Below are 25,580 nucleotides of genomic sequence, written 5' to 3'. Positions count from 1 at the left end.
TCGTCGCTGAGACCCAGAGGGCCCTGTTACCGAAAGATAACAATGATGGCGAGGAAGGAGAAACTCGCCGTCATCGTCGAAGATCGCGAGAGAGAGAATGAGAGAATGAGAGAGAGAGAGAGAGAAAGAGAGAGAGAGAGAGAGAGCGGGAGAGGAATGGTTCGTAGAATCGTAAGCATCTGGGCGTATCATCGGCAAGTGTCGCGGCTCCAACCCCGCGGGAATACATCTTGAAGGGGTTTAAAGGGGGAGGGTGAGGGAGGGGGATTCGGGAAACCTGGGAATGAAAATCTCCCCCTGGGGAACGTCGCCCGATTCGCGGTGAACTTGCTGGCGGAGGGCGAGGAAGTGAGAGAAAGTAAGGGTGGCGGTTTCGAACGCCAAAATTATGCAATAAGAATTAGAACTTTCCCTACACGGCGACGGCGTTCAGCCCGGTTTCACTTTGTCGAAAAATCTATGGATCCCACGCAATCGAGTAGAGCGGGGTTCGGTTGGTCTCTTCCCCTCGAGTTCACCCCGACTAGACTCACCTGCTGCTCGTCTCTCCCATCATCGTTTTTTGTACGGAAAGGAGAAAGACTCGAGAAGCAGCGCTTTTCACTTTTGTTATACGAAAACGACGAAGTCTAGGGTGTAGGGACGCCGCGACAGGTTTATACCTGGGGGTTTTTCACCGGGGTGAAATTCTGCAAAGCCCCGTGTCTTTATTATATTTATGAAAGTGCGGCACCGGCAAAAGTTTTCCCGAGGTAAACCAACCCTTTCTTCACCCCGACGCTAAGAGAGCCGGACCAAGACTCGGCAGTTTGTACTTTGTGGCAAATTTAAACGTCTGCCTGTATTAAACAGAGGGTGAAATATGCATCGCGATTATATTCATACTAGGGTGTTTTAGAATAAAATAATTTCCAATTTTCCGCCGTGGCACTTCCTACAAAGATTGTTTAATTAATCAAAAGAAAGATTCTGTCAAAAGATAAGAGTTCTACGTAATGTGGAAGATCACGCTCATTTAATTTTTCACATTTTTTTGCCAACCAAACTATTTGGGAGTCGTTTATGGTGGAGAATCGCATGTTAATTTTTATTGAAAGACCCTAATACATACCTTAATACCGTGAGAAATGAAGAATTAAAAACAGAGACGAGGGAAATTTTTCATTGATAAGAGAAATGTCTAGAACACAGAGAGAGAAAGAAAGAAAGAGAGAGAGAGGGAGAGAGAGAGAGAGAGAAAGAGAGGAGAAAAAAAGTCACGGATCTAGCCGGAGACTTCGAATGAATGGCGACCTCTGGTCGGGCTGAGGGTTTAATCAGGGTTCGTTAAATATTATACCTACGACTTTTTCTCGAATATATATCGTCTCGAAAAGATCCACTAATGAGAACCCAGGGGTCGCGAGCCGATTCACCCGTACTTGCAGGCCCTTGTTTAATCCCTACCAGTACCGAGGGTGACGCCTTGTAAATGTTTGTTTAAATAATCGCTACCTACCCTCTCTCAGCCTTGCGAAATAAGTCTGCGGGCTCGTGAATCGCGATATTCATTCTCTTGCTTCGAGTTGAATCCACGGACTCGAAAGATTCGTTCATTTAATTCGTGCTTCGAGAATTCTTTTTTTTATTATTGCTTTAAAAATTCTTTTAACATTTTCACTTTGTTGATGCGGAAGACGGTATCTCCTTATTCAAATCTATCTGAATCATATAACCAGGAAATTGGCATATGTATTCGGAAAAAACAAGGGGGGGAAATAATCATTCTCGTTTCATTACTTTATCCAAGAGAATGCCGGGGATTCCCGTTTTATAACAGACAAATTTAGCAAATCGTATTTTATACTTTTTACCCTCTACCAGGCGATAAAAACGCTTCAAACTTTGTGGACAGATACGGTTTATGATCGCGTTTGCGTAAAAGTTGGCGAAAAAAATACCGGAAATATGAGAATCATCTATACAGTAACGAACGAGTCGTAATCTCAAAGTGCTTCCGACAATTTTCCGAGATTTTCTTAAAGAGTCCATAAGCACAACTGCGAGACTTTGTAATATGAAAAAGTTTGAATTGATTTTATTACTCGGGAGAGAAAAACAGTCTAAAAGATGATTTGCTTACGTAGCCGGTAAGTTTCGAAAATATCTTCAAAGATATGAAAATTGAAAATATTGGTATTGTAATCAGAAGCTTGGGATAGCGATGCTTTATTCCGAATTGTTTTAAAATTCTTAAAAATCTAGTGTATTCGTTCGAATTTACTCTGCGATGGCTTATTTCATTCAGTAAACTATTATTTCTTCAAATTCGTCTAAACCCTTTTTTCATTAAATTTGCATAGTTGAATAATTGATTTTGTTCAACATCAACAAATGGCAATATCGAATTGATTAATCAGGAAATGAAGAAATAAAAAAAAATAATAATAATCTGTTCTAGTTAAATTCTAGAATATAATCTTTTGAATAAGACAAACTACCACAGAGTGAAATCTAGATTTTTAACACAGTTAAAGCGATTTGGAACGAAGCATCGACATCTCGTCTCTCTCATTCGTAATCCGATATTTTCGTTTTTCGTACATTCAAAGCGATCTTCATTAACCCATAACAAACATAATACTTTGATAAATACTCAACGTCCGACCGTCTCGCAAAACAAAATCAAGAAAAAAGCATAAATTTCCGTCCGACAAACCTGATCCCCGACTATAGAATAATCAAAAAAAAATGCCAAGTATAAAGTATAATCCTACAAGTGACCGGGGATGACTTTGGCGCAAATTCCACGATACACATAATATAATGTATTCAGGGCTATAATCGCACATAGAATACCAATACCGTGGCTTCGCATTGTACGGATATAATTCACCGGCGCATACACAACGCGAATATTCGCCACGTATAATCTGGCAACGCGAGGCGTTGTAGAAATTTGTGAATAAGCATAACGCCACGCACACGCACACACGCCCATACACGTATTACATATATATATATATATATATATATATTGTATATGCCGATTTGGATGTGTGGCCTGCAGATTTAGCTCGCGATTATGCCTATAAGCGGGGGCGTTAATACCGGGCAAAATTGGATCGCACACTCGCATTGGCGGAGGTGCGTTGCAGAAGCCGAGTCTTTGACTCAGGTTTCCTGGACTGAAAACCCTCCTCCTCACCCTCCTCACCCTCCTCCTCCATCAGCGTGTTCATCCGCCATCGCCTCGCTATTTCGTCGTTGATTCGCCATCGTTCCTGCAGCATCCGATGGAACCGTGCGGTTTATCACGTAAACGCACATATGGAAACCGCATAGTCTATTACCCCAATTAGGCAGCGGTGCAGCCCGCCGTGCACCTCATCAACTACCATAATTACCCCTGTGCAGACCCACCCCCGACCATTTTCCATCCATATATTCGCGGATCGCAGCCTGCGTTATAGCTGCGTTTTTCGATAATTTTTTCTAATCCGCAGAATGTACGTTAACTATTATCTGCATTGTATCAACGGTTTAGAATATCCTTATAAAAAATTAAATGAAAGAAAAAAAATAAATAAAGAATAACGTAGGTACAAATAATTAATCATAGTTTGCACTAGATTTTTTTCCACCCGAGTTTCGTTCGATTGAGTAAAATTTTGACTATATGTTTATTAGTTACGTACGTTACTGAAACTTACCGCTCAGCCAGGTGCCATTGAAACTCTTTGTGGCTAGGGATCCTCCGAGCCATTCTTCGAGAGTGATTCCCGAGGCGGATGCCGATTCGGATGAAGAATCGGCGGGGCTGCCGGTTAGGAGAAAAACCGCAGCTATTATCAGAGCGATTACGACGATCGCGACGACGCCACCGATCAGAAAGCGACGCCATCCTTGTCTCTTACTCTTCGTCATTAACTCCTGCAATCAGACGGGGAGAGAAGGTCAGGTTAATCAATTGGAAAGTATTTTGTCTAGTTTCGCATGATTGTCGTTGGTGTCAGTGTAGGTACAAGGGGTTGAAGCGTATAATATATAGACGAAAATGGTGATAAACAAAAAAAAAAAGAAAAAGAAAAGAAAAATTCGCAGCAACTGCGAATCTGCGTAACGGCCGTTCAATTAAATTGAAATCAAGTCTACGGCTGCGGGAGCGGCATGAAAAAAGGTTAAACTTAATCACGGCATGCCTGAGAGAGCGAGGAGGGTGGATGACGGATGGGGTTGACAAATTATTGCTAAAAAAAATGTCATTACTTTAAAGTGTTATAAAAATTATTATTATCGCGTGGAAGAGTTTGCTCAAAGCTTGTAAAGGGAGTTGAGACGTAATTGCGAGAAAAAAAATAATTCATTATTATAAAAGGGTTGTAACAATTATTATTGCGTGAAAAAGTTCGTAAAGACTTTCGAAAAAAATTTGTCGATTGATAAAGCGCGTTTCTCATGCACAGTATATTATAATTGAAAAACTTTCTTTTCATTCTTTGACAATTTCGTCACAGATTGCTTTTCGTTTTAAAGAATTGAAGTATTTTTTCATTTTTTATAAACGTATACATAGAGGAACCAAGGCCAGAATGGATGACTTCGGGAACGTTTATAAAATTATATTCCACACCTCAGCGTACAACGTATGAACGCACAGGGCTGCAATTTGACGGCGAGATATCTATTATCATGTTATTTTGCAATTACTATCACCACATCAAATGTACCGAACGGATTTAGACGAAATTTGACATAGAGGTGTTTTTTGAGTCGCCAATTACAGATCCAATATGGCGATTTAAAACCCCAAAAGTCACTTTATATGGCCATATTGGATACACCATTTTGTATTTTCAAATTTCAAGATCAGATTCGCAATTAGAGACCCAAGAAACCCCCGTACACAAAATTTCATCTAAATCTATTCGGTAGACTTCATGTGTCCCTCAAAAAGGGTTGAATGGAATTCATTCTCTTTGGGGCACGGGTTAGAATTGAGATAAGGGTCTAAGAAAATTGACGAAAAGAGATAAACTTAACCATCTCAACTTTTTATTAAATATGAATTATTCGTAAATCATTTACTCGAGTAATTGCAGCGCGAAAGGTTTCAAGTTGTACTTTACTCTCAACTCGTCAAAGTCAAATAAATTTCTGAACTTGAATTTACGATTACTTTTTCTCGAGAAAGCTAGATAATAAATTAACATAATTATTCATATGAAAACAAAACATTTTATACCGATTTTAGGCATTATTTTCTTAAGGGACCCACTTTGCCCCACCCTTCCCTAACATATATCGTATTCCAAAAAGCAAGTAACACAACTCCGGAGATGCTCGGAAGGTTTTCAGTAAACTCTGTACTTATTACAATACGACAAAAAATACACGAGGTATGCGTCCCTATCACGTCGGGCTGAAAATGAGGAGAAAGGAGTAAAAGAAAGAAAACAAAAAAAAGAAAAAAAGAAAATCACACCGCGGTATAAGTAATTAAACTTCAACAGGTTTTTACCCGACCCGCGGTGTTTGGGAAGAGACAGAGGTTAACAAAGCGTTAGGTATAAAAGTACAACGGGTAGTATACATATACGCGTCGAGTGGAAAAATGAAATCAAAACAAAAGTTTATACCGCGCTTATGATGTATGTATACGTGTCTCGTGTTCGTGGAGAGGTGTGGAGGTGTGCAAGTACCGTCCATTTCTTCCTCGAAAATGGTGCGCGAACGACGTACGTACGTATAGACATTTCTCTCTCACCCTCTTGTTTCGCCACATCCCCGCAATTACCGGTGTGTAACGCTCTTCTTCCCTCATCGGACTCGATTCACCGAGTAAATACAGAGATTTACCTCCGAGTCGTTACCCGCCCAACCCGACTCGACTCGACGCTCCATCTGCAGAAACTCACGTTCGCACGAGGCACACGGACCTGTTATATTAGGTTAATGCCTGAATCAGTGGCCTAAGACGTGGTTGTTTGCTTAGGAAAGGTAGAAACTTAGTCTTGAAATTCTCGAGTACATTATAAAAATACTGGCAAAAGACGAGTAGCCTACTTTCCTACTCTATTAAATAAGGGTCAGCGTATTTCTTTGATCAATATCTTGTTCGTATTCAGGGTAAAAGACAAACAGGTGAGGGGAGGGGGGGGGGGGAGCTGAAAGGAACCCGAAACTGTTATTCTTATAACCGTATAATTAAATCGCTGTGTAAATAGCTGGAAAGATATAGGAAAAACATTACAGAATTGCTTTACATTCACATGAAGATTTTATTTCACAGTATGGATTTATTTCCATTCATTATGTACTCAACTTGTTATATGGTGAAAGTAAACTTCTAATTCTGTCAACGCTTTAAGATTCACTCGATTTATTGGACATGAATTCATTCGCATGCTTTACGCTATACGTAACTTTTCAAGAAAAAGGGGTAAAACAACCGCAACGTATAATTGTTTTCTCCACTTTTCGCGTGCAGATTAGGTAACTAGTGCAGTCGTATTGAAGATTAAAACAGAGTTTTGCACACGCCTGTGCATGTTAACTGACTTCAACGGTATACCTAATGCAAAGAGAGAAGAGAATACGAAAAAAAAATCTTATCTACACACCTGGATATTATCATAAAATTTCCTTAATATAATATGAATGTAGCTTTAAAAATGCGTATCGTGCGCATAATCAACATTTTTTTTCTCGTTGAAATGTTTGATGTCATAAGAAAAAGGTTTCGCGAGACAATAAAATTACAATTAAATTACTGCATGGAACTAAGAAAGGTAAAAAAAACGTTAATAACTTTTAAGAAGTTTGTAAATTTTTATCAAGGTTATTCGTAGGTTGTATAAACATTGCGAAGAAATTCTTGCAACGACGAAATTATTGGAAAATTAAATTTTACCGCTGTTTCGTTCTCGATTTGCCGTATTTTTTTTTTTATTTATTTATTTTTCTCACTACCTATGACCGGCAGAAAATTACAGGGTGAGGAAATTCTGCAGGCGAATGAAGCAGCAGCAGCACGTCGGTGCATTGTTCGAATCTTTCGAACGTGATATAAATCGTCGTTCGGAGAACAAAGGTTCAGCATGGTGTAGAGTACTTGCAGGTACGTGCTTTTGCTCAGGTACGCAGAACCACTTTTCAGTCAGACTAACGATATCTTGGAATTAGTTGATAATAGAAATAATCCATCGTCGGTTGAGGGCACGTTGCCGCGTAGACGAGAGAGAACGAAAACAATTTATAAGTGAACGAGTTGTATAAAAGCCGATTTCATTCATAGAGAGAGAGAGAGAAAGAAAAATTATATTGCGGTGTGAAATTCTATAACCATTCCAACCAGTAATGATCAACAGTTGAACCGCATTAGATATACATGATATAAGCGATTTTATTTTGCTAAGAAAAAGCTGATATACCTACAGTCTGATCAAGTTCGACCAACAAGTTTTTAAAAGTTTAACTTTTATCAGCTAAGATCAAGTTCCTCGGAGTCGGATGAACCGCGCCGGCGATGCAGTCGTGAAAGGTGAGTGCAGGTACTACCTACATACGAAGAGGGAAGAACACGAAACCAGGGAATGTAGATGTTGCTACAGAACCGTGCAAGAGAAGGATGAATCCGACGCTCTTATCCCTGCGCAGCGGGTAACTGGGTTCTCATTTAACTTTTCGCGAGTTAACGAGCAATTTGAAGGTAATAAAAAAGTTGCCCCTGGTACGAGGTCCTAATGCAAAACTAAAAGTAAAAGGTGAAACCTGAAAGCAAAAATGTGTTGCGAGCAATCTAAGTTGGTGCGCCCGTTCACCTAAGTAATAAACTATATCCCTACCATTAGTATCTACTTTGTACCCTAAAAGTTATATCGAAGCTTTGCCCCCCATCCTCAGCACGGTGGAACGAGGCGCCGGGGAATATCCGCAAATTCGGGATTTCGGGTTTCGGGATTCAGCCAACTACGGAAGGGGGGGGGGGGGGGGAAGCGGAGGAAAGGAAACGGGAACGAGCCGCGCAACGCCAACGGAAACCGGCTACAGGAGAATCCGCGTCGCTCGGTTATACATATACATACATATATATATAAGTATATAATACGTATATAGGGGGCACCATCAAACCCAGCACCCTTATACCCATCCTTTAATCCACACTCTAGTAAGATTAACGCGTACTCCCGAAGCCAAGATACTGGTGCCATGGCGCTGGCTGGCAGGCTTAAGCTCTGCTTTGTTACCTGTGGCTTCCTAATTGTCACGTTATCCTTCAGCCATCACTACCTTATCCTACTTATCCTCTTACGATCCATTCGCAATCCGTACCACACGACGACACCACTGCCTCCTCCCCCATTCATTGTCCCGATCATCGCCTTCGAGGCTGAAACGGGACAAGAAACAGACCCGCATTGACGAAATGGCAATAATAATTGGACTCCTATAGTGTGATGAATGCATTCATTCACCACAAACTCTTCGTCTCTTTCGATAATGAATCCCAACACCCTCAGAGATACCGATACACGTACGTAGCTCTCGATTCCGTGGTTCATCCCGCCTGTTCGACGTCGGATAATTGACACTCGACTTGGGGATGGTTTCACCCCCGTGGTCTCAACTTTCCTAACACTCGCTGGTAGCTGCGGTGTTTCTGCAACTCCCGATGCAGTTCGGTCGCCGCGAGATAACTTAACGTCGCAAACGCGAGACTCGATTGAAATAATTTACCTCAACTTGCAGCAGCACGGTATCTACTTGAGAAACGAGAATAAAAAGAAACAGGGAATCGTTATTCGATCATTTGAAATGAACGTTTAATTTGCATTATGTTCTTTAATCAGGTTCAGAAACTCGTTTCTCCCGTTAAAAACTTGCAAATTAAATACATCGGAGAATATCGGTTTAAATTCTTTTATCTCCGACGTTATGTTCTATGTATAATTCGTTTTACAAGCTGCGTTGGATTCGGTAACCCAAACTTATACTTGCGCCTTCGCAGCATTCACGAAGAATAATAGAATTCGGTGTGTCGACTGATTGCTTGAATAATTTAGTTGTTAATTAGGACGGGTAAGCCGAGGCGGCCGACAAAACTGATTAGACAAAACGATACAAGGTTCTCCATTTTCACAAGCAAACCGCCGCGCCGTTCGGCCACTGCGACACGACGAAGGGACGCAGAACCCTAAGGCGAATAGAAATTTCTCGACACGTTCCTCGGGGGACACCCGGTCAATTCACTCGGTCCTGCGCGATAATCTATTTCGTACCCTGCACCGGATAACCAATCCTGTTACGTAGAGCCCTGGCTAATTCGGCGAGCGATAATTTAAAAGCTGATCCTTTTCGTCCCTGCAATCCATTCGAGCTTCGAGCTTCAATCTCGCAATCAGCTGTTCAGTTTTGGTTGCTCTAATTCACGATGTATAATCGGTGATATTTTTAATCCAACTGATTGATTCTTCAAAGATCATTTTTCTCGTGGACGTTTTTTCGAACTGGATTTGAGAGCTGGGCAGGATGCAGAGGTTAACCGCACCCCGCTGATACCAACCCTCGGAGCAATCATTTTGCTCTTCGACAAATGAAATTACTACACCCCGTGTGGAAGGGCACGTTTTCCATTTCCTCGGCAATGTAGCTCTGCATATATCTGTATATAGGTATACTATGTAGATAGATGGATGGATAGATAGGTAGACGGATGAAATCTGATTTGCGACAAAGAAGATTCATAAATATTGGGTGTATACAACCACTAGGCGCCGATTTATGGACGTTGGTTCTATTCATATTTTTATTCATTCGTTATATAAGACGCGGGGGAAACCTTTTCGAAATGAATACTTTTCCATGTGATATATATATAGGTATAATTCCAATTCCAATATATATAAGTCTCGACGTAGTTTCAACACAGCAATATTGTCAATTTTTATTATTAATGAATTAATGAACTCCTGTGATCATTATAATAAGCAGGTAAAGGAAATCGCAGAGATTTAAAGAAAAGTGTGTAAATAATAAGTCGATTTGAATTCGATTTTCAGATTATTGGGTAAACGAAATACGAAATTTGAAGAAGAAAAGTAAAGAGAATATGAATAAAACTTTAAGCGAGGAGAAATCCGTGCTACAAGGGAAAAAGTACGGGAGCTTTTTTCGCAACACGGCCCCTCGGCGAATTCTTCAGAGTGAATTCGGAGCTCCAAGGCGTTGACGAAGTTGGGTATATATCGAACGGATTTGCTTATGGAGGAGAGAGGCGGGCTGCTCGTACAAGAAACCGAAATCCGAATTAAATTTACACCATGGTAGTTTGTTCAATTTGTTTTTTTCACTTCCTTGGGATATTCTGTGGAAGGTTTAAATTTCAAGCAACAGTGGAATTTGAAACTTGCTAAAAGTACACGGATAATTTCAACTACAGAGAAATACGCGTGTACACAGTGGAGATTGTAATAAATTTTTAAACGCTATAACTATGTATAAACACCGTGGTAAGGTATAATTAGTTATAAACTTTAAACGAAGCGGAGAATATTAGCGGTGGATTTTCACTATTACGCCTTAAATTATTCGAGGATGGGATTAAATTCAAAACGGAAGTTAATCAGCTGAGACAAAAGAAGTTACGAGGGGATCGAAGATGAAGGGAAAAGTATCCGGAGGAAGCCTCGCAGACGGCAGATAATCGGGTGAGAAACAAACGGAATGAGAGAGGAAAATCAAGTATTGGGACAAGTAGAAGCGAATATCACATTTGATGATAAAAATAATAGCATTTTCACAACTACGTCTATATATACATATATATGTGTATAAATAAATTAATATAAGTGACGAAATTATTGAGAAATATATAAAATTTCGAATTTTTTGGCCGTAGATACGAATTGATATGAAATGTGCGATGAATAAAAAGAGAAAGAGGAAAAAGTAATCCACGTGGTGAAACATTATTTCACACCCTGTTAACACACCTTATAAGATGGAAATTTTCGTTCAACAGCGATTTTCGAGGGCTGAAATTAAAATTTTGTTCCATAACTCAATTTCGTTATACAAATTTACCGGTCTTCCGAAGTAACTGGGGGAACGAAATTTGACAGCAGGCTTAAGATTTTCACTCTCGCGTTACAACAGGGGAAATTACCTGTTACATTTTCCCTTGACAATTTTTTTGTTTTTATTTTCATTCAGACTCATTTCGGACTTATTCTATAATAACTCTCTACAATCGCGTTGCTGAGTCTTCATCTCATTTAGATCAGCAATCATTTAGAACTGCAATTATTGATTCTATTCATATCAAATTATATCAGAGGGCTGAGAACCAAGAGGGCGTAACCCACTGTTTCTTTGTTTGTTTGTTTTTTTCAATCGCAAAAAAATCATCGAATGCTAAAAAAACTGTGTAATTTCTACCCCATAAAAGTTCTGTCCAAATAATTACTTTAGCGTATTTAAATCGAAAAGATTTTCTTTCGTCTATAATATTTTATCTTTTTTACACAATATTTTTACCTTTGTACATTTCGACTCTTTTATGCTGCATAGATTTTTACGTTTTGACATAATCATGAATAAAAGATATTCGCATCGTTTAAAAATTGGCCAATGTGATTCTTCCATTTCCTAACCTTTCCCCGTTTCTTCCCTCGTCCTTTTCGCCCGTCGTTGGTTAACACGGGATTCGGGACTTGCGGTGGGTCAGACCCGATGCTTAAGGAGCGCTAAATTATCCACTGCACGGCCTCAAAGCTCGCCTCGAAGCTCTTAGCTTAATGCGGCCTCGCAGTTACTGCGATATTCCAGCTAGACCCGGCCGTGTGACTTTACCTTCGACTCGGAAGAGGCGAAATTCGCCCCAGCGGCGAAGAATACAGGCTATCCCCTAATCGGCATAAGGAGTTAGTAGTAAGAAAGCGCATTCGGAGCACTGACCGTCTCGTCGTAAAAGGCTTCCGGAAGTTACGTGCTCAGCTCGAATCTCTGGCGGGAATTGTAGAGGGAGAGAGATAGAGCGATAGGTGGGAGGGAGGGGGAGGTTAATAAGGTTAAAATAACGTCCCGGTAATTCGCGGGATCGCCCTTTTCTCATTCTTTCTACCTTCTTTCAGGGAGATTCGGGAGCTTCCTCGCCGTTGGGGGAAAGCCGTTCCCCGGGTGCAGAAGCGAGACGAAATTAACCTCGAGTCATTAACCAGACAATCCCGGGCCATAAACCAGCCTCTATTTAACGTTCATAGTTATTTACTTTAATCGCACTAAAATTAACCCTTGCCCCCCACTCAGCTTTGCGCTCTTCTAAGACTGTCCATTAATAACACTAAATCCAATTGCTCTGCCTCCTCCCCTCCCCCCCTTCGTGAGTTAAAAAGCTTAAAAAGTCCCTCAGAAAATTGAAATCAGTATCAATTCCACCCGACAGGTCGGAGTAAGTTTTTTTACTCGATTTATGATCATGTAACGATTAATTTTGATAAATAAATTACGTTCACGTGATACAGTTTCAAAAATGTAATATGTAATATTAATTATTGTTGACTACATGGGAAAGAAAAAAAAATTTTAATCTAATTATGCGATTATAGTTTGTCGGTAAATTTTCTGGTTATTGCAACACTCGATCAAATTTTTTCACTCGAGTACATTTTTTCCAGTGTTGAATAAGACCTCAGCATCACTTTCAAATATTGATTCACCAGGATCGATTCATCTCAAGAGTAAAAATAAAATATGACAAGAGTGACCCCGTATATAACAATAAATTAAATAGCATAAAAAGAAAAAGGAAACCATATTTTCTTATTAAATTTAGAAAATTTATTTTCATTTTATACCCATAACCGTATTATACGGTCAAGGTGAAAAACAAAAAATATCTTCAACGACTGAACCTTTACATCGGACTGCCTGAATGAGCAGAAATTTTTCTATTCGTTGCAGTCCACTATACTCGTCATGAAAGGTTCTCCAATTTCCTATTCGCCTACAGCAGAGCTGGTAGCAGTGAAGTCGTCTTGAAAAGGTGCAGACTCAAATGCGACTGACCATAATTAATTACTGCACTCATTCGTTCCATAAGAAATAACCTTATTTTCAATTACGTCCTCGTTTTTGACGTCCTTTTCCGTATTAAAAAAAAGTATCACTGTACACGCTATTCAGTAAATATATTACAAGTGAACAAGTAACTTTGATTAATGAACATATCTTCCTTTCGGGCTAAACATTTCGATACAGAAAGCATGAACAATATGATTACGGTTAACATTCTAAAATCAAACTGAATCAGATTTTGTCGCTGAAAATACTATAATACTTGACAAAGAAAATCTTGTCTAGTGAATATATCGCGTTGAAAAAAAGAACTGTGCATTTGGGACGATGCGTTTCTCAAAAATAGTCAGAAATTTAAATGACCGAATACCAGTCCTGCTACAGTGAAAAGGGGATAAAAATCAAGATTGATCCACAAACTACAAAGTCGGTGGTTACGCTTGCCTACAACGTGCAACAGATACAAAACTAACGACGAAAGACGATGGAAAATTGGCGGAATTTTCGGGAGAAAAGGGGGTAGCGAGGGGCTGCCGAAGTATCGTCGTTGCGTCAAGTCCGTCGAACAATCGAAGCCCGACGACCCTTAGTCACGGTCCGCGTTATCCTATATCTATATACATACAATATACATATACCACGAGGGACAGATCCAACGGGATGATAAATGCTTTTCGTATCTCTATAGCGGCTATAGATGTGCTAACAAACCCTTACATCCGCTGTATCGCAAGAGATTCCTATTATTTATACCACCCTGCACCGCAACGCCGTCGACGATGGAAGAATAAGAGAGAGAGAGAGAGATAGAGAGAGAGAGAGAGAGATAAAACGCACAACTATTTTCATTCCGTTCTCCACAGTGATAATGATTAAATAACAAAAATAGTCGTAATAATAACGGCAATGATAATAAATGAGAAGAATAATGATAACACGAGGGTAAAACGGGTGCGTCTAAAAAGCATTCTTCTCATCTCATTGTCATTCCGCGTTGAGATATAGTATCTGTGCTTATATATATGTATATATCGTTGCCGGCTTTTGCATTCCGCTGAATTATACCCAAGTACGCGAAATTTACCCTTTCAACGTGACGCTCTAGCATCTCGGAAGACCGCGTAAAAGCGACGTTAATTAGTACTCTGCAATAATAATTGTACGCGTTGTGTTTCATGCGAATACATACATACATAATACGTATGTGTAATATACGTGTTTTATGAGGGAAACGTTATTCGAGAGAGTGAGGGTTGAGGGTTTGTTGTTGCGGAATGTTTCGGAAGTTCATTACCCTCTTATATACCGTCGCAAGTTATTTGGCAGGTTATTTCTTCCGTGAAATTCTAAGGGATGAAAAGTATGAACCTTCGAGTAAAATCTATCGTCCGTATATAATAGGTGCTTATAATAATATGATTAAGTAATGCGAATATTGCGATTAAAGCAACGGATGTAATTCGGTTGGAAATTGATTTGAATTAATTAAAACTAACGGAGGGAATACAAAAGGCGAAGAAGATTAAGGACATCGTCCTTTCTACATCAAAATCACCAAATTTCGTATAACAAACGGGTCAAAAGAAGAAAACTTTTTTTTATCGATATACATGTAAAATGAATAATTGCGTTTCCTTGTTGTCATAGCTGTAATAATATCTCGTTGATCCATACAAAATGGATCCGTATAAGAAGGAAAGAAGTATAAACTAATACCAACTGATATATGTATATCGAGGGTGTTTAGGGAACGAGGAGTTTCCATCTTAGGCGATGGTCGTTAGCGTATCCCGAATCCGCTAGGGATGAACGTCGAAAGATCCGGATCGAGAGGCTGGTCACGTTGGCCTGATCTGCTCCCTCCTCGTTCTCACGCGATCCGCGACAAGGACATTTGCCTCGGCTAACACTCGGCCACGGAAGGACGAAGGCTGAGCCTGAAAGGTCTTCCTAATACCTATACTTTGTCCTCCGTTATATCGTGTAGGTCTGTACGGCTTTACACCGACGACGACGCGGTTCTCCAGCGAAGAAGAAATAACCGTCGGAAAAGAAAATCACCCCCCGCATGGCGGAAGCGTCCGGGATTTTCGTCTCTGTCACACAGTTTCATGCCTCGTATCACATCCTCGTATTAAACTGTCATCGTTCTCAGCCTCCGGCATCTACAGGGATTAAAACATCCAACGATTTAAGACCGGCTGTTTTAATAACCGAGCGGCGAAAGGTATAGCGATTATTTTTCCTTGCGATAGAAATATGTCAAACGTGATGTTTCAGGTTCGAGTGCACACAAGGATAATTTGTCAAAGCAAATTTCGTTATCTTCCTCGGGATTATGTTCCCCGGAAAATTTCAATTCTCGTTGTCTGTATGGAGACGGTTTTCAATTATGTTGATAAATAAATTATCCCATATGTTTTTATGTTTTCTAAAACATCTCAAACTGTCGTAAAAAAAACACACTTTCGTATTAGGTACACATATTTCTTCTAAATGACAAAAAATCTTACACACCATTTATATGTACAGAATGATGCGAAACGGTATTAAAATAGCTGCGATTAATTCGGACGAGCTGCAGGGAAGAATCTCGACACAATCTTGTTGGAAAGCAAATTTGGCCGTTACAACTATGACACGTTTTCTCCCTTTCCATACATCGCTGGCTATATATATATACACACATACTCACACACATACGAGTGACAGTTCCTCGGGGTTTTAGAGGGCCGTCGAGTTTCGCAAAAGTAATTTAGTGCCGGTGACAGAAGCTAAAATCTTGTGTGCGAGAGCGAAACGACTGTTCGGGACAAGGAGGATACCGAGGAAAAGGACGATGAGAAGAAGCTGCGAGGATTTCAGCTCAAGGATACAGTTACATACATATACGGACTGACGATGAGCGAGCCTCGTGGAAAGTAAGATGCGAAGAAGAACTTGTATTTCTCACGGTTAAGAGGACTACGTGACATTCAAGAACAAACTCGACTTACCCCGGCAGGATTCTCCGACCGACTGACTTACTGATCACGGAACGCGAAACTTATTAAAACTGCTTTTTTGCCTCAAAGCTGCACGTGTCGTTCGCTCTCACTTCCAAACATCGACACAACGCCTGCTTAGACATTTCTTGTTACTTTTTCTTTCATCTAAATTTGCATACGTTGTTCTCCTTCAAATTGGTCAAGTAAAACGGTGCAGTAGGTAAGAAAAAAATATGAAAATTGATAATAGAGACGAATTTTCTCCCGGTTCTTGCAGAAATCTCTGTTCTTATTTTATTTTATACATCCATTTATTTTTTTTTTATCAAAAATTCGAATAATCCAATCAATTGAAACAGTAATAATTTAATCTCACCGATTTAATGAACATATAGCTCACACAATTCTGGCAAATCTGTATATACAATCCACACAATCTATTAGCTATAGGTATATATAGAATAATGAGAGAAGCGTCTGATTTATTGTTTCTGCAAAGTTGACTTTCCGGATAACTTTTGCACCCGTAGGAATACAGAGACGAGTGGCTAAGAGGCGGAAGTTGACAGCTGCCGGAAGGCGGGGGGAGGGGGGTGGAAGAAGAAGGGGCAGTTTGTCGTTTGCCCGAGAGAAGCAACGCGCAGTTTCACGAGCATTTCGCCTCGTCCCGCTAAATACACAGATTCAATTTAGGATTTCCCAAATTGGATCGAGGACTGGCGCAGTACACAGCCACATAGCCACACAGCCACACAGCCACACAGCCACACAGCCACACAGCCACACAGCCACTCATGGAGGGCGAATTGCGGAAGCTGTGTTCGTCGGCGCAGGCGTCCCGACGCCTCGATCCTTCCGCCCGCTGAGAATTATCAGATCGCTGCGTCGATCTTTACCGTAGATCCATTACTTGCCATCCTTTATACAGTTTTTCTTGATTATTAATTCCTTTTTATGTTTTACTTCAGATACTTTTTTTTCCCTCTTTTTGTTAGATATACTTGTCAGGCACTTGCTAAGTCAGTTCATATTCTACAGTATATATGTATGTATGTATATGTAACTGAAAACCATTAATTCCCTTGACTTTATCGCAATAAATTTTTGCATCCCGTATACACGTTGGTATATAAATTATGTAAATGCAGTTTACGTGACTATGTGTTAAATAAATTGATACGTATAATTTCATAAAATATTTTTCAACGTTTTTTGTCGATGTGACGATGCATATTTATATTTTCATTTTTTTTTATACTCAAACCTTCCATACCAATCTTCTTAACTTCCTTCCCACTTATATATAAGTGTAATCTTTTATCGAAAAACGACCAACGACATAGTACGATGAAGGAATAAAGCATAGTAGGAATCGACCAAAAAATATCTGAATAACGCTGCCGTACTTTATACTCTGTTGCATGGATATTTTGAGAGGGTACAACGGAGAGGCAGAATAAATATTAAAGATATAATATACGAAAAGTCTTCGTGTTTTTTTTTTTTTCAAGGATAACTCGAACGACGTCCTTTTCATGTTTGCGGGAAGAAAATCGGCGATATATGTATTTTATGCGTCTCATATGTTATACAGTGCGAGTGTGTAAAGAGGAGGCTGATTGTGAGAAGAAGCGATAAATTTTTCGTCAAGGCATAAGAAACAGCATAAGCAAGAGGTGGACGTGGAGTGGAGTTTAATCATTGGCAGGATAAATACGTCGTGACCATGATACGATATCCAAGGAGGATATCACGTCCCTTCAGGGTTGACACACGTACGTCGATCCGATCATACGGTCGACAAAATGCGTGGGTGAATTTTCCTGACTCGTTTGAAATTTCGAAATTGCGATATCATAAATTTCGATTCCATTGTATTATGTGTTCCCAACGCAATTAGGGTGGAAATCGCTGGATCAATTGCATTTAAAATTATCGCGATAGCGCTGGAGTGATATGCAATCCGCATTCGGATAATTAATCGAGATTCTATAACAAAATTTTCGTTTTCTCTAACATATTTTTCTACAGTTGTTCGAAATAGGTTTCACAAATTCGGCGTATCGACGCACCGGTGCAAAGAGAAATAAAATCTCACGATAAACAGAAATTCCCAAAAATATTGTTATCGAAGTAACGAATAAGCGAGATGAGAAAAATAACGCAAATAACTCTATTGCTTAAAATTTCCCAAAACTTCAATGTATACATAAACTTGACAATAAAACATATCTAATAGACTTACAAATAATCCTCAAAAACGTCGCATACCGTTAAGTTTTCAAATATCAATTTCGTATAAGACGCGCGTCTTTATTGCCTCAAAAATTTTCGGAAGAAAATTAAATAATCCAAATACATACATCAATTTCCAGAGTTATGACGAAAATTTTCTCTCTCTCTCTCTCTCTCTCTCTCTCTCTCTCTCTTTTTGCGTAGGTAGAATCCTGACAATCGTTTTTATGCTCCTACTTTTTTTTTTTTGTAAATCAGTGTTTTTCATAACTTCAACTATATTAATGTAGAAATTAGGAATACGATCTAGAGATAAAACGAATCTGTTTAATTAACAATTGTGGTGTAAAACGAAAGGATCGATCAATAATTTATCATATTTGCAAGAGCTGACGCGATAATCGCAGTGCACGTAAAAGATTTAAGACACGGTCGACTGCCAGCAACGGTAAAAATAAGTGCATCTTTATTTTGTTGAACTCTCCACGATGCGCGTAATTTTCACACATGACAAAGTATCCGTCTCTCCAAGAGGTTATAAATTATTCACCGTCGCTTACAGAAGAAGATGAAGAAGAAGAGAAAGAAGAAGAGGAAGCAAAGACGTATTTTTTACGCTTGCGGGTACAGAGCCGCTAAGTAAAAGGTAGGTAAGAGAAGGAATAATAAAAAACACGGCAAAATGAAGAACAAATAAGAAAAAATAGGAATGACGTAATGAAAGAACAAAAAAAAAAAAAAGAAACGGAAGGAAAACGAAATGAAAACTGTGCAGAGGAATAAATTGTAATTTGTTACATCACTCAGTTGTTCCCTTGAGAGACATTTTTCACCATATCATGGGGGGAGAAAGAGAAAGAGAGAGAGGAAAAAATCACTCCCCTCCCGCGGCCGCTTCGGAATAAAAGAGCTCGTTGAAAAAAATTACACAATTTTTATATATATATATATATATATATATATATATATATATATATATCTATATTTTTTTTCCACTTTCCGTTCTCCCACTTCTGAATTTCATGCAACGTTTGTAACGATTGCTGAAACAATTTTTCCACCACGATGTACACATTAGGTATACATATATTATACATAGGGGAGAACAGGGTAGAAAAAAAGAAAAAAAAAAGTGTAACAGGACGCAAGTTTTAATTAATTACGGTCAAAATTTGAATTTTTTTCATTATATTTTTTACCTGCCCCACTTTGCCCACAGTTTTGCCCGATATCTGTGTTCGCGCACGTCTATATACATATGTATAAATTTCTAAACGTAGTTAAATGGGAAATAAATTATTCCAAACATGATTATCAAACGATCTAATATTTCCTATATACAAATCGTACCTTTTTCGGTGCAGGTGATTAAAATTTATTGGAAGAAATTTTTCTTACCTCATCCCAGAAGAGTCGCGTTATACCATATACTAGGTATGTACGGGTCGATGTGTGTAGATATATATGTGATATATATACATACCTACATACATACACGCCCTCCGATATAAGGAGGGTCGTAATAAGGTTCGGATAATCCTGGAACACAGAGGATAGCTCGGTAATTGGCTTTACCAAGACTGCAGACTTATACCTCATAACGACAGTCGTAAAAGTGATTCATTTTATAAGAGGAAAACCGTCACTCTTGGGACCCGAAGCTTCCCTCGTATAAAGTATTATTTTCGCCACTGATCGTTATACCTATACATATATAGGTATACATAAGGACAGAGACATGGTGTATAATCTGGGATGATATTTAAGAAGGTTCAATCATAACGATCACGTCGTAATTTGAGAAAAAAAAAACAAAAAAAAAAACAAATCGTTACAATTTTCCTCTGATAGATTATAAAGTAATATATTAGGCAGAATATTGTTTTTTAATGCTCATCGTCAGTCGGCGCTGTATAATCATATTAATTTTGAAGCACCAAAGATTAAAAAAGATACGGGGGTATAAAGCTTAACGGACGTCGAGGAGTCTACAAGGTATCAAAAGATTCCGGGTTGCGAGAAGAGTCAGTTACAGATGAGCCGGGTAAAAAGTCGGGGAAACGTGGAAAAATTCGTCATGTACAAGGTGAACGAGGAGATTCCCATGTTGCTGGGGTAAAGAAGGAAAAACATTGGCGAAAAACGAGTTATGAATACCGACGAGAGTCGAGAGAGCCAGTAAGAAAATGGCGGAATTTAGAAGGTCCCCCCCCCCCCTGGTATTACCCACTATACTCTATACTTCGTTGGTATTCCCGACAGACACTCCTTCAGGATGATTCCAATCGCCTGCGAATGTTTCTGCTGTTCTTTGCAGACTCTCCATTTTGTACATGGAAATCAAGAACTCTGGGGAGCCAATCTTGTGTCATTTATCCGTCGAGAGCCTTCCCTCTCTCTCTTTCTTCGTCACGAGTTATAATCAAAACCTGAATAATTGTTTCCTATTATATAAAACAACAGCTTAAACCTGCGCTGGGATTTCACTTCTTTTCCTCAATAAACAGCCACTGAGAGTTAAAAGTTATCGGAAAAAAAAATTTCCGTAATATAATTTCCAGCCAAATTTTCTAATTTTGCCACTAACGTATAATTATTTTGATTCATATGCGAACTCAAAATTCGCAACTTATTATACACAAATGAATAAGAAATAAAAAATAAACGACGAAGGGTAATCAATTGTTGCGAAAAAAAAGCAAAAAAAAAAAAAAAAAAAAAAAAAAAAACTACAGCGAAAGAGGAAAAAGAAAACAGATACCAGGGGATAAATTATGGGGAAAAGAATGACACAGAGTGGACAAGGATAAGCGAGTGGGAGAAAACAAGGGCGGCTCTTGGTCTGATTGTGAGCGAGTCGTTATATACCCTCTGTTTGCTCGTCTGTCTGCCCCATCGTTAGTTTCTTTAACGCGGTGAAAAGAGGGGTTAAAAGAGTGGGAGAAGAGGAAAGTTACATTTCAACAAAGTAAGTTTAAATCCGAAGTTAATTTGGATCACAGTATGATAATTAACGCGTTTCCCCGGTGAAAAACAAATTCCCGAATTACACTTTAATTACGAAAATACTTACGTGCCATTTGTGACAGTGAAAATGATTCATTTGGAGTGTGTGTGTGTGTTTTTTTTATTTTTATTTATTTCCTTTTTCTTTTTTTTCTTTCGCACCGTAAGAAAGCTAAGTAATTACGTACGTTGCCAATGTAATTGCTATTTGCTGAAAAATTACAAAATAACGTTATATAATCTTATACAGGAATATATTATACATAGATTATATCATTCTAATATCATTATGAAACGCAGAATGTAGATTGCGGGATTTGTGAGAATTGCGGTGGAATTTTCCCTAGAACGAACAGATTGGAGTGGAGAATTGAAAATAAATTGGTCATGGTGGTGCAGCGCATGGCGCGATGCAGCTGTGCCTGAGAAAACACAAGATTGTAGCTGAGAACAATACTCGGATGACATATTATAATTTAGAATTTGTATTAAATTCTACCGCGAGGGCATACACGAGTGACGGAGAAATTAAATTTATAAACTCGGTGCAATTATTATACACACATATTTATGTGATGTTGAAGGTTTTCAGAACGGGGAAAAGGGAAACTGAAGATCTCTGGATTTCAAATCGGTAATAAAAGTACGCCGCGGTAAAAATATATTGCTTAATCAATATTAATTAATAAATCATTTTCTTCCAATCGGTTAAAATTAATTGCCGTCTTCACTGGTGATTGTCGGAAAACTTTACCCGAGAGTGGAAAGTTGAGAAAGGAGAAAGGTAAAAAAAAAAAAAAAAAAAAAAAAAAAACAAGAGGAGTTGTACACTGCGTATCGGAAATTTTAATTAAAAGGGTTGTCACGTGCTTCGCTGTATTTTCATTGTATTCATTATTTTCAAAATATATATCCGTTTCAATATTTGCAGAGAACAATTTTCATTTCCTATAAAAGATCGACAATTCCCCCACATTCAAAGATTAAAAGATACGGAGTGACGAAAAATTCAAGAAACGAAAAAGATCCGAAACACGTAAAATAAAGTGGTTATAATAAATTTCCATAAAAACTTTTCGAAATATGCACTAGACGGTGACTTTGAAGAAAATTAAGGCAATTTCTTCTCGTCTCTTTGACATCTTTCTCATTTTCTCACCTAATCTCATGGTCGACAATTTCGTAGGTACACACGATGAACATCAGCTCATAAGTGGATATAAAATATTAAAATTAGTTATTTCAGGTGCTGCTGTGGTAGCAGCAGCAGCAGCAGGAGTGCAGAATTTAATTTATCTCCAATACAATTAGCTCCCGAATATTATAACGTATTATATATAGCTTAATTAAACCGATATTAAAATCGTGATTCTCTCGCGTTTCGATCACAAATTCCGTTTCGCAACGTCACGCGGAACAGCAACGTGCTGCAATCGACGAGAATCTTTTTTGTTCAACCCCATTTTCCATGTCGTCTTCTTTTTTTTTTTTTTTTTTAATCCCCACCTCCTTTCCGCACAGATCGTGCAAACGGTATACCTATGCAAAGCTATGCAAATTGTTTAATAATTTCTGCAATTGTAATTTCAGTTTCCCTTCTTCCCTTCCCTTCCCTTCCCTTCTCTTCCCTTCTGTTAGAGTCCATTCTCTCAATCGTTGGGAGGCAATTAGGCTTATGTATATACATACACTAGACACACACTCAAACACGTATCAAGTAACAGGGAATAGAAAAAACCGGCGTTAGTATAACGTCACATCCTCATTGTTAATATACACGTTAAATATGCATTGTTAGACTCTAAACCTGTCCACAAGAAGAGGGAAATCAAATTTCGATGGTCGCGCCTCTTTGTTTCAAAACAAGTCCAAAAAACAAAAGTTTTGCAACTTTTTTTTTTCTCTACATATTTACCCACCCCTAGAAAGCCTTACTTTTTCGAGGTTTTTAATCTAAAGTGCGTGCCGGAACCAAAAAAAAAAAAAAAAATCCTGAATAATTTTGGAAAGAACGAGGCCGCGAATAATTATTTTTATGTAAAACAAACATGGTTTAAACGTCTTTTACTGCCTGCTCTCCGTACTTAAAGTAATTGCGTCTGCCATAGTTTGTGAAGAAAAGAATAATGATTTTACGTCCAAGAGCTTAAAAGATGTTATCTTTTTTGTACTCGGCGATATGAGAATAAAAATCAAATAATTGTAAGCCGTACTTTCTTTTTACGTAAAGTATTTTTTGCACAATGGAGGAGACAAAGTCTTTTTACTTTATGTCCAATCTACTATATCATCATCTTGTCATATCTTTACTTCTCTTTTCTTTCTCTCTGTCGTAATTCTCTTCTCACAGTCAAGACTTAATTCTCATACACGCGAAATATGCGAGCTGTTTAGCTAACAGATGGGTGGTTAAAATCCGTGCGGCAGATAAATGTCGACCTACAGAAGGTAAAGGTGAAAGACTCGAGATGAAGAAAAAGTTTTTTAAAAAATTACAAAGAAAAAAAAACCCACCGGGAGGGCGAAAACAAAGAATTTCAAACTTTGGCGAATCCCCACCGAGACTACTTCAGATTATCTCTGTGAAATAAAAAGTATGTATCAGCATGAGTAGATGTGTATGTACAGTATGTACACGTTACCTATGTATATGTATATGTACATATTCTGAAAAAGAAGGCTCTGCAGTGCTCGTTTCATGTCCGTTATAAATTTGGTAGGGCCGTCGCTCGTAAGGCGAAAAAAGTTTAAACGCTGTTCCGCAAGACGATTTATTTACCGCAAAAGTTAAAGTTAAGGATAGGTATAAAAGGAAGAAGAGACAGGAAGGAAGAAAAAAAAAAGAAGAAAAAGCAATCGAACGAGGAGAGAAGACTGAGAAGAATACGGAACAGAACTAAACGAAGGTAAGAATAAAATAATATCTTACTTTGTTTTTTTTCTTAACAACATCGTCCTTTTTTCCACTGCATTATTACCATTCGATTTAGTTCTACGGTGTAAACGCGAAATACTAAAGGATTTTTATAATCCATCACAATAACGTACATACTAAAAAAAAATGTCGGATAAATTTAATTTGAAAATATTCGCTTCTACAGGGTCTTTTGGCCGTTGAATTTTTCTACCCATGGATCGAATATCAAATTTCCTCATCAAACGTGATACCTACACATATTTTTGTCACCATTTACAGTTAGTCGTGACTTTTTTTTATTACCGCAGGTTAATTCAATTGCCATCTAATATGATCAATAACTCCAATTACACGATACATAATCAATTTTCACCGGTAATTTCAAAGGTTGTAAAGTATAGGAAAAAAAAAATTAATAAATAAATAAAAACAAATAACGAATACTCAAACTCTTTTCAATTCTATCTCAAAGAATTTCTCATCCCGCCTAACAACGTAAATGATAAATATTTTTTCTAATAAATTAATCCGCAAATGATAGACGAGAATTTGAAATTAAAAATCTCACGAGATAAAAGGGATACAATTAGTTGATTGCGCCGCGAACGAACAGACAGAGAAATTCGCAAGCCGCCAAGTTGGTCTGTACATGAAATTTCAAGTTTTCGCCACCCCCAGCAGCATTGGCATCGCATAAACTTTATCCTTGGGCTGATGGGAAGAGGAGGGTGAGTAAAGGTAGGCACCGGTAGGTAGATGAGCCAATGTTGGGTTAGGTTAGGTTAGGTTAGGTTAGAAACACACAAGGAGCACAGGTGCGTTCAGAATTCAACCCCGGGGCGATCAAACAACGCCTCGTTAGTCGAGCCCAAATAATTTGTTTTCAGAAGCTGAGCAGAGGGGGAGTCGCCTCCCTCTCGTCTATTGTTTCAAAGTTTTCCTCAGGAAGGCGACGTGGTCGATACGAAATCTTCCGAAATGGAAAACCCCGGGCTTCTCAATTACAAGCCCTAAATCAGGATCTCACGGTCTCTCGAGTAAGGAAAATAAATTTAAGGTAAAAATAATTTGATAAGAACTCGAGTTTAATCTGCAAATGAATTGCACTGTGGATAGGAAAGAGGGGGGGTGGAGGGGTTGAAACGAAAAAAAGAAAATTGACAAAACTCAGGTTCGAATTCCTTAAGTGAATTAAATATTATTATACAGTCAGCGCTAAGGAATTAGATAATGATATTCGTTTCTCTGATATTTTATCTTTTTTTATCCACCTACTCTTCCAATCCGATATATTTTTCCTTAAATTTAAAATGAGCCTCAAAAAGTTGGAGCGTCAATTTTCTTTCCCATTCATTTCAACACTCTCCTCGTCTCTGTCT

The 25,580-nt window shown here is 38.6% G+C and overlaps 1 protein-coding gene across 3 annotated transcripts in view; it reads right to left on the bottom strand.

The window, feature by feature from the left end:
- LOC124405143 (venom dipeptidyl peptidase 4) overlaps window positions 1-25,580 on the bottom strand; it is a 183,263-nt gene that overhangs the window by 44,440 nt on the left and 113,243 nt on the right. For all 3 annotated transcript variants that reach the window (XM_046879802.1, XM_046879804.1, XM_046879803.1), the window contains exon 2: window positions 3,693-3,912. In XM_046879802.1, coding sequence (XP_046735758.1) covers window positions 3,693-3,912 — 220 coding nt within the window. The remainder of the gene's footprint in view (window positions 1-3,692; window positions 3,913-25,580) is intronic.

The sequence above is a fragment of the Diprion similis genome, chromosome 4 (assembly GCF_021155765.1).
Source record: "Diprion similis isolate iyDipSimi1 chromosome 4, iyDipSimi1.1, whole genome shotgun sequence".
Lineage (NCBI taxonomy): Eukaryota > Metazoa > Arthropoda > Insecta > Hymenoptera > Diprionidae > Diprion > Diprion similis.
The sequence above is the reverse complement of the archived record's forward strand: the minus strand, read 5'-3'. Positions and strand labels throughout refer to the sequence as shown.